The following is a 10,819-nucleotide window of genomic DNA, read 5'->3' as shown; positions in this document are numbered from 1 at the left end:
TCATGTGTTGTCTGTGGCATTTTGAGGGCCCGAAAACGGCAACTTTAGAAAATGGGTTTCAAAGTGCAAGTTTATCGTCTCTGTGTAAACTACAAAAAACATTTGTGCGCTTAAAGGGGTCCTATTATGCTCTTTTACAAAGTCTTGATTTTGTTTTGGGGGTGTACTAGAACAGACTCTCATACTAGGTTGTTCAAAAAAACATTATTTTTCACGTATTTTACATTATTACAACACCTCTCTCCCCAGTCTGGCATGAACGACTCGAATAGTTCCTGTATCAAATGAAGGCCCGCCTTCTGAAATATGAGATGTGCTCTGATTGGTTAGCTGGGCCAGTGTGTGATGTGATTGGGTCCACTCAGCGCCTGGTCAGGAAATGTCATGCCCCTTACCATAGTAGCCTGCTGCGAGTTTCAGTGTAAATATTGTGTCAAAATCAAATCAACCTGAGCACGATTTAAAACCGGATGATTGTAACCACTCTAAGTTCATCTGCTTTGGGAAAGCTAGCGTGTCGCGTCTCAGGCATTTGACAGTAGGTCTAAATTAATAAGTGTTTCATTACAAAGTGGCAGTCAACTACTGTCCTGACATGCAAAATACAGCATTTTAATTGTTTTCACGTATATCTGTGTGAATGCGGATTGTTTTGACAATGTTGTCATCCTACGCAAAACTTTTCAAAAACGCAAAGGAAAAACTTTTTCATTTTTGTTACATTGTCATTCAAACGTACATCCAGTGTGCTATGTACTTGCAAAAAACAGCATGTGAAAATAGTATGTTCGAATACATATTCATGAAACTGTAGGTGAAAAGTACTATTTTTTCCACAGAGATTCTGGAGTGTGCATTTGATGGATCCATGAGGCCAATGGAGAGTAGATGTGAAGGGCAGTAAAGCGACACAACTGACGGCAAAAGTCACATGACAATATGGTGGATGTAGTATGCCTGTATTTCTTTCATACTACACATATTTTACATAAAACATTTTCTAATGGTAGCAAAATTTATCAAAATTAGTACCTACTTGGTATGTGATTTTGGGCTCCAACTCTAACGCCTTTTGTCCCGAGGTTTATGACTGCATTTGTAGGGAGTAAAACAACAAATTCAATGCTCAAAGCTTGAAAGTTAAAAAAGAAAACCCTGACACACTCTTCAATATGGAAGAGTTTATTTTTTTGGTAAATAATGACTAATTGTTTAATATACATGTTGATACTGTAGGATTTACAGCTATGTAAATTCAACTTCTGGTCTAAATCAAACCTCACTGCCCGAGTCAGAGTCACTGTAGTCTGCAACCAGAGACTTTCCAGCACACAAGTCAAAGCCTTTGTCCTCCTCTGAGGGGCTTCCTTTGTGTTTCTCTAAAGTGCAGCTGTGAGTGTTTGTGTCTGTGCAGGAATTCATGTTATTTGTGAGAGGAGAAAGCGAGTCCGTGGGGTTTGTGTCTACAGCTGCTGAGTTAGCAGCAGGGGACGAGCTGGAGGTCATGATGCCGGCGGTTTCAGTCTTGCTGCTTTCTGACTTCCTGCGTACCAGGATGTGCGAACTGGGTGTCGTAGAGCTGAGTGCTTTAGCCACGGCTGCTCCTCGACCCTGCTGGCCTAACTTCTGCAAGAGGCTCCCAGCGGCTCCCCCTGCTGCTGAAGACGGGCTAATGAACCAGGAACGAGACATCATATGCAGAAATATAAAAAGATCTATCCCAACACACACTTAAAAAGAAAAAAAATATATACTAAACCACAACAAAAAAAAATAAAAAAAATAAAAAAAAATCATAAGGAAAAAAAATTATCTACATACCAATCCAATTAAAATATTCATTTGGGTCAAACTCACAGTCAGGGCTCTGGAAGGTGAGCAGTGATGCCAGTTTCTTATCTTCTTCTCTTTCCGGTAACAAGGGGATTGACAGACCAGTCCTCATTCGCACTGCATTGTCTTTCTCCTCCTCCTCAGCAATCACTTTCTTCTCAGACTGTATTTGCAAACCACAAATAGATTAAAACGCAAACCTTTCATTACGGATGCAAACCCCTGCAGTGGGCAACAAGTAACTCACCCTGAACTTCCGGCGGAGGGCGCTGTTAAGCTGAAAGTCGTCTTTCCACCCGGACTGCTGCTCTTGAAGCTCATTGAGAGACGGGATGGCAGCACGTAACTTTTCTTTATCCTTTCCTCCATGATCTAATTTAAACATGGCGTCCGTCTCCAGTTTCTCTTTCTCACTGTGCTCTGTAAAAGAAAACGGCATAATAAGCCTTAATTTCTTGATGACTTTCATCCATTAACAGCAATTAATGATTCAAATGTCTTTTTACAGATGGAGAGGATGAAAGACAGACAGATGGAGGAATAGACAGATGAACAGACAGACAGACGGACAGACAGACAGACAGATAGATAGATAGATAAGAGGAATAGACAGATGAACAGAGAGACAGACAGATACAGACAGACAGACAAGAAAGGTAGACAGACAGACAGATAGACAGACAGACACAGACAGATAGACAGGAACATACATACACAGACAGACAGACACAGACAGACAGATACAGACAGACAGACAGACAGAAAGAGAGATAGATAGATAGACAGATAGACAGATACATACGAGATAGATACAGACAGATAGAACAGACCGACAGACAGACAGACAGACAGACAGACAGATAGACAGATAGATAGATAGATAGATAGACAGATAGACAGACAGAGACAGACAGATACATAGATAGACAGAAACAGACAGACAGACAGACAGACAGGTAGACAGATAGATAGATAGACAGACAGATAGATAGACAGACAGATAGATAGATAGACAGACAGATAGACAGACAGACAGACAGACAGATAGATGACCAGATAGACAGAACAGACATAGATAGATAGATGGACAGATCATGAGACAGCACCAGATGCTGACAGACAGGATGACAGACAGACAGACTACGTTCTCACCAGACAGTCCCATCTTCTTCCTTCCTTTGGGCTCCACACGATACAGATAGACAGACAGACAGAGCCGGGATACAGACAGTCTGACAGATCTCTATGTACAGTTCACACACAGATGGCACTTCATCCTGAACCTGACAGAAACACAAACCAGACAGGTTACAGATACAGACAGACAGACCAGACAGACAGATACAATCAGATCAGAAACTGACACTGACAGATACAGACAGCTACACAGATACAGACTGATATTGGACAGTATGAATGGTACAGAATTAAAAAAAAGAACAATTAAATATAAACAAACCAACAAAACACACAAAAATTAAATACATTTAAAAATCAACACACTCCAAAAAAATATATAAATTGTACAGAATTATGCAAGACAGAAAGAGACAGAATGGTACAGACAGACAGACAACTTCAAAGTCATACCCATGCCGATATGACAGTTCTTACAGCATCCAACCAAGTATATCGCTCAGCAGACTCAGAATCTGATGTCCCATCTTTCAAAGACACAGCACAGACAGACAGCTAAACAAAACAGTGACAGAATTCACAACACACTAAGTGACCATTAACTAACGAATAAATACGATGCCCTGAGACAGTTTCCGGGCCCGCTCCCGCAGCGGGTGTGTTTTCCAGTAGCCATTGATGGAGCCATGCTGTTATGAGAGCATGAGATATATTTATTTCAGGATATACACAGTTTTGCAAAACAGCACCCAGAAAAATGAGATAATATTTGTTATTCTCACCTTGGCTGGATCGAAATCAGGAGGGTAGTACTTGTTGACTCCTTTACGTTCACCCTAAAACAGAGAACAAACATTAACATGATCGTTTTCATAACAGAACCAGCGCGTTATTATTAGTAGTACAAATACAAGTGGAAGACAGAGCTTCACACTCCTTATATATCATAAACAGGAATAAACATGAAAAAACTGAAAAAATGTACATTTTGCATGCTAACAACCTGAAGAATAAATACTATTGTAGACCTACCCATGCCGATATGATTCTTACCAGCCATGCACACCAAAATTATACAGCATCTCAAATCTGAAAAACACAATAACACAGAACTGCACAGGGAATGTGATTTAAAAAAACAGTGACAGAATTCACAACACACTAAATGATTGTGTATTACCGGATGATGAGGATGCCCTGAGACAGTTTCCGGGCCCGCTCCCGCAGCGGGTGTGTTTTCCACATGCAAAACAGCACCCAGAAAAATCAGAAAAAAACACATATTCTCAAAACACAAACCATAAAAAAACAGAAAACATATAAAAATACACAACATTTTCTTAATCCAAACCAGGAGGGTAGTACTTGTTGACTCCGATCGAAAATTAAGGAACAGGACCGTAGTACAAGAACAAACATTAACTCCTTTACGTTCACCCTAAAACAGAGAACAAACATTAACATGATCGTTTTCATAACAGAACCAGCGCGTTATTATTATTAGCTACAACTAAAACTATCAAAGGGGACAAAACACAGTTTCTGCCAATCTCATGTCAATCTTGAGTACCTATAGATTAGTATTGCATCCTTCATATCTCTAATATATGTCAAAACTAATAAGAATTAAAAAGAACAATAACAGATTAATAATAATAAAAAAAAAAAGATCATAAAATGTTGTTAGAATAAGATCAAATTAATATGGTATGAATAAAATAAAACATATAAATCAGCTTAAAAAACACATAAAAAAAACAAAAAAACAATGAAAATACTTTCATGGCAGAGGTGGTGCTGTGATATATGAATGTGGCAAGCATTCTGCACCACAGTATAAATACGATGATAATACATTGTTTTTTTCGGACTTGGTGCTGTGATATATGAATGTGGCAAGCATTCTGCACCACAGTATAACCCACAGTAACAACACACACAACCACACTAGTAAAACAAATAACAGAAATAGTAACAAAAATTGACAGTGGAACAATTAAAACGTGTTATAATTGCAATAAAACGCAAATTAACTGCAAGTGGCAGAAGTATGATCAGTTGATCCACGATACACGTCTAAAAATGGCTAAACAACAGCAGTCGCCACTGCGCAGACTTTAAATAAAAAAAAAAAACAATCAAAAAAATAATTACAAAACAACCAACTAAATAACAAAAAAAACATAAAAAAAAAGAATTTCGTGCGTCAACAGACCGACAAAACACTCACCAAACAGCTTTCTGCGTAAACAGCGTCTACCCTTCACCCCACTCAACTCAACTCACCGCTGGACACTTCCCTCCGTCAACATCGCCTCCTTAAAAACCGAGAACAACGAATTACGAATAACTACAATTACGTCTGACAGGTAACTTTAATTCTGTTTATAAGTTTATAACAATTTATAAAATTAAATGTCATTACACAAATAAGATATTTGAAAAACGGGGAAACCCCGTGTGTATAAATAACACGCTGTCGTCGGTTGGCTCACATTCACTCGGAATAAACATGTTTGCCAGTTGGGATTTCACTTGCAGGTGGGCATTTTCCCGCCAGTGAGGGATAGTGGAACATCTCTGGAGTTTGTCTTCTGTGAATCTGTAGCCAGGTGGACAGAAAAACTTGGACATGTGAGGCTTTTTCCAATCCAGGTGTGGAAAGTGTACATGAGATGAGAGAAACAGGTTACTAAACACCATTTTGACAAACTAAAAAGCATTTGCAGTTTGCGTTGAACTAGTTTGTAATGGCGTGATAGTGAATATAACCACCGTAAACACTTGAAGGTAAGTGCTGGTCCAGTGTGATGGAGGGATGTTGAGAAAGGTGTGAGTGGATGAGCAGTGATGGAGGAGGCTGGAGCTTCTAGTGCGCTGGTCAGATTTACAGCATGAACAGGCCTTGCCTGGCGAGTTTGAGATTCCCCACTAATTCCCACAGAATGCTTCCTAACATCGGAACGCTGCTCTTGCATTCCTGCCCAGAGCAGACGAGCCCTATATGGGCCGGACAGGAGACCCGGAATGCAACACAGCTCCGGTAAGGTCATCCATACCTTAAACACCCCTGAGGAATGACCCCGAACTTAACACTTCTCACCTGTCCTGAGCAGATGCACATATCTTATTCAGTTTGTAAAAACGTAACCAGGTCTTGGTCTGTAAACCACCAGGCAAGTATGAGAAAATTTGTTGTTTTAAGTGCAGATTTTGCAAATATGATTTCAAAAATTTATAAAATGAGCATCTATTATGAATTAACCTTTATATCCCATTCTGATGATCTCTTAATAGAAAACAAAGTATGAGGAATGGTGAGTCTATGAACTTTTTTCATAGTCTAAAATCCTTGAGTGCATGCTGAGCTCTTGTGATTTGTACCAGACAGGCAAAGCTCTTTTCTTCTTTCCGTCTGATGGGCCGTGAGTCCACACCTCCATTCCATGTCACCATGTGTTTTACAATGTGTGAGGAAGACTGTTTTTCCACTGTGACTTTGATATGAGATTCCTTCCTGACTCAGACGGCCTTGGATTCCTAAGAGGCTCTATCAGGACATACCAGAAGGGTTGCCGTATCCCTCACTGTACTTCCACAAATATGGTACACTTTGGTGCCCAAATACCATGTTTTTTGTGAAACCTATTAGATATGGTTGGAAAAAACCACCCCAACATTAAAATAAAAAAAACTTATACATAAACCAAAACACTCTTTTTTTTTTTTATCAATTTCTTTTTTTAATTTGGGCTCAATTTTGTACTCCAATTATTAAAAGTTGCCATGCAGATCCTTCTTACATTTACTTCATCATCATCTTTTCAAGCTTCATGCAAGGACTGAATCATACATATCTATGGGAGGACCAACAAGGGGGAATTTGTGGCCTAATGGTTAGAGCGTTTGACTCCTAACCCTAAGGTTGTGGGTTCAAGTCTCGGGCCGGCAATACCACGACTGCATAAATGGCTGCCCACTGCTCAGGGTGTGTGTTCACAGTGTGTGTGTTCACTGCTGTGTGTGTGCACTTTGGATGGGATAAATGCAGAGCACGAATTCTGAGTATGGGTCACCATACTTGGCTGTATGTCACGTCTGACTGAAAAACATTTTAATTGCACACAATCCCAGCTCTCAGGTATTCTTCTTGAAAATGATTGCCTTGAATAAGAATGGGCATTGTCCTAAAAGATTTGGGAACATTTCATAAAACCACCTTAGATTATAAATTACATATTTGCATTGCATTTTACCTGCAATTAAAGGAAAGGCCTGGTTTTCTGGTAAAGCCTAATTAATTTATCTTTTTATACTTCTCTCAATAAATTATGTCCACAGGGTAGTTAAAGTCGCATTAGTGTTTTGAGCATTGGACAGACAGATGAACCGTAAAACAATTACAGTAAGAAAAGAAAATATACAAATGGTGGAGTTCAGTTTGAAAACAGATAAAATTCTTAAAGTAATGTCAACCCTGTTACCAATCTAACTCCATTTTATTACAATAATTCTGTCAAAATGACAATGTTTTCAGGAAGTGAACTCAAATCAATGTCATGTAAATGGAGACTGTTTTTAATTCAAGCTTCAAGCTTAGAATGTCAACCCTGTTACCATCAGGTAATGACTAATTGAACTATAAAACTGTCAACCCTGTAACCATCATAACGCCCTTTTATACAAAAATTATTTCAAAATTACATTATCATACTTTCAGGGAGTAAATTCTGCAAAGTCAAATAAATGTCTCCTGTTTTACCATGAGAAAACAAGTGTAGAATGTCAACCCTGTTACTATGATTTGAAATAGTAAATGATTACTAAAAATGAAAATGCTGTTTTATGTCAGTATAAAATTATATTAAGAACTCTGAAGTATTATAATGTTCAGCACAAAACAAGTAGTATCTAATTGTAAAACTGTTCAAATCATAACTCTTTTATTACAATAATTCTATCAAAATTGCATCATGCTTTTAGGAAGTGAACTCTGTAAAGGCAAATAAATGGCTCCTGTTTTGTCAATATGGGACAAGCTTACAGTGTCAACTCTGTTACCATCATTTTCTAATGATACATTTCTATTTATGTCAGGATTAAAATCTTTTTCTACAAATAACCCGGGAGTATCATCATGGTAAGAACAGTGCAGGAAATATGTAACTGAAAACTGTAAAATGCCAACCCTGTTACCTTTTTGAGGGTCTATATTTATTTAGCTTTAGATGCCATAATGTAGTTTATAAACACCAAGAGACATTCTGTTTGAAAGAATTTTTAAGTAAATGTGCCCTTTATATTTAAAAAAATTAAGTTTAAGATCCTCTTGCATACAGTGGCCCCAAAAAGTATTTGGACACTTGGGAGAGACAAAAATGTTTGAATGCCGTTGTGTAAGAAATATCAAAATCAAAATATCCAAACCAATGGAATTTATTTTGAAGAAAGATAATACAAACTTTTAAAGTAATATATTTCACAAAAACAAGACTTATTGATTTCAGGACACAAAAAGAATACATCCATTTTCATACATTCAATTAAAAATCACCATGGGTCAAGTTGTTTCAAAGTAACTGTAAAATTTGTTTGCAAACACAGATTGGTTTGATATTTTGTTACCTAATGCAATGAAAGTTTAAGTGTTACTTAAGTGTCCAAATACATTTGGGGTCTGCTGAACAAAACCCTTCACTCAAATAGCACTGGACGGCTAAGCCGAGATATCACTGCAAGCCATGCGCATTCAGTTATTCCTCCAGCGCTGCAGGATTCATGTCTTCATAGTTAAACAAGGAATGTAGATAGCGAAAAAAAAAAGAAAAAAAAAATCACATTTTAACAAAATCCCCAAATTTATGTATCTGAAGACAGCCAATATTCATGGAATTTTCATTCAAATAACTTCTGTCATCTATTTAATTCTTTTTAATTATGGACCTTTCTTCCATCCTTCATGCAGTTAACCCTTGTTTTTCTGTGTTCATTATATTACATTAAATGGGTGTAAAAATGGCAATTCCATGTGCTTAACTAGCTCAACCTCCAAGATGACTACCCTTGTCAGACATGCACAGCTTTAAGCAATTTTCCCCCATTTTCCATACTATCAGCCTCTCAAGACTTGGAGAAATACCAGTGGACTCCCCAAAAATTACGTAAAGTTGCCTCCAATCATAGCTTTAAGACCAGATGAGAGCCTGGGAGCGGAAGGGTTATTCCACCTCCCTCCCATCCTGGACGCACCCCACCATCCCCTCCACCCCAACAGCTCTGACCTGCATAGATGGCTATAAAAGAGACAGTGACTCTGGAGCATCTCAGCATCACCTGCACTTTCATCCTGAAGAAGGAAAACCAGGCAAAGAAAAGAACAACGATGCAATCGCTTCTAAAGGTCACCGTTCTGCTGTTTTGCGTTCAAGCTGGAGAAGGACACTGGCTTAGAACACTACTGGGTAAGACTGGGCGTCATGACCTTTGGGGAGAGGGCAACTAAATCTCTGAAACTTATTATAGGATTTTTTTTTCTTCTGTATAACACAAAAGATTTAAGAAAATGTATCAGTGGGTTTTTTGTCCATACAAGTAAATGGGGTCCAATATTTAGGGGGACCCCACTGATTTCCATTGTATGGACAAAAACAGTTAAATATGCGCCAAAATATCTTCTTGAGTCCTACTAACATAAATTTTACCCTTAAATCATGTGAGTTTGCTGGAAAGAGTTGGGCTTCCACTTTTCTAAGTTATCAGATGATTTTCGTGTAGCAGACAAACCGGCGGAGAATATTTACAAAAAATTTCACTAAAAACACTTAAATCTAGACTCTTATGATTTGAGCCAGTAAGCAACCTCCGACTCCAAAATTGTATATATTTTTTGCTCATTCTTTTTCAGACACGGACCTCCGTGATGAAGAACTTAGAGGAGGTGATGGTGAGGCCAAGGAGGGTCCAGAGAGGCAGTTGGAAGGGGCAATTCGGTTGCCCCGCAGCACTGAGTCCCCATGTGCTCTGCACTCCATCCTGCTGCAGGTACGAGACCTCGGGTTGGGCTATGACTCGGACGAGACAGTGCTGTTTAAGTACTGCAGTGGGACCTGTCCTCGCCTTGCCTCCAACCACGACCTCACGCTCACCAACCTCCTGCAAAGCGGCGTCCTTCAATACACCGGCCATTGGCACCATCAGCCATGTTGTCGCCCCACACACCATGAAGACATAGCCTTTCTCGACAACCACCATCACTGGCACAAAGTGGAGAAACTCTCCGCTGCTGCGTGCATCTGTATGGGGTAGAGAAGATGGTGGCCAGCCGAAATCTGGCTATATAAAGACTGTCTGTTGGTTTAGAGACTATACAAAGTGCCTCGAAGTAAAATAAGGCTCTTTAAGGTACGTTAATTCAGGAAGTGATATTATGTATGTATTGAGATGTATCAAGAGGTGAATGTCTCTTTCTCTGATGACATTAGCTAATATTGTATTTGAGAATGTCAAAACGTTCAGTTTTGGATAATGACAACACAATGATGTGTTTGAGTGGCCGATTCTGAGTCAAGATTGTAACCCACTGCATTGTCCATCCGAACCAAAAATGGAACATATTTATGTGTTAATAAATTATTTATTTATTTGAAAACCATTTTTACTACCCAATAAATTATTGTTAACCTTTATTTTTCTTCTTGCAAATATGTACAGTTGTTTGTTTGGCTAACTAACTACGCTGATTACAGTAATGAACTGTGCAAAAAAGCCAACATAAAACTGTGAGAAATAGCTATTAAGATGTTAAATATACAACAATTAATTATTTGCAATATATAAAAAAAGTATATTT

General features: G+C 38.6%; 2 protein-coding genes across 2 annotated transcripts; one reads left to right on the top strand and one right to left on the bottom strand.

The window, feature by feature from the left end:
- Window positions 1–943: 943 nt before the first annotated feature.
- On the bottom strand, window positions 944–2,274 carry LOC109046749 (coiled-coil domain-containing protein 130 homolog). Its single transcript, XM_042711997.1, has 3 exons — window positions 2,081–2,274; window positions 1,822–1,996; window positions 944–1,715 (listed from the first exon to the last, which is right to left on the bottom strand). The coding sequence occupies exons 1-3, from the start codon at window positions 2,270–2,272 to the stop codon at window positions 1,273–1,275; spliced, it is 810 nt and encodes a 269-aa protein (XP_042567931.1). The 5' UTR covers window positions 2,273–2,274; the 3' UTR covers window positions 944–1,272.
- Window positions 2,275–8,741: 6,467 nt separating this feature from the next.
- On the top strand, window positions 8,742–10,627 carry LOC109046750 (persephin-like). The gene is made up of 2 exons (XM_019064556.2): window positions 8,742–9,431; window positions 9,875–10,627. The coding sequence occupies exons 1-2, from the start codon at window positions 9,260–9,262 to the stop codon at window positions 10,273–10,275; spliced, it is 573 nt and encodes a 190-aa protein (XP_018920101.1). The 5' UTR covers window positions 8,742–9,259; the 3' UTR covers window positions 10,276–10,627.
- Window positions 10,628–10,819: the final 192 nt, after the last annotated feature.

This window comes from Cyprinus carpio, chromosome A22 (genome assembly GCF_018340385.1).
Source record: "Cyprinus carpio isolate SPL01 chromosome A22, ASM1834038v1, whole genome shotgun sequence".
NCBI lineage: Eukaryota > Metazoa > Chordata > Actinopteri > Cypriniformes > Cyprinidae > Cyprinus > Cyprinus carpio.
Note: the sequence above shows the minus strand (reverse complement) of the source record. Positions and strands in the feature narration are given on the sequence as shown.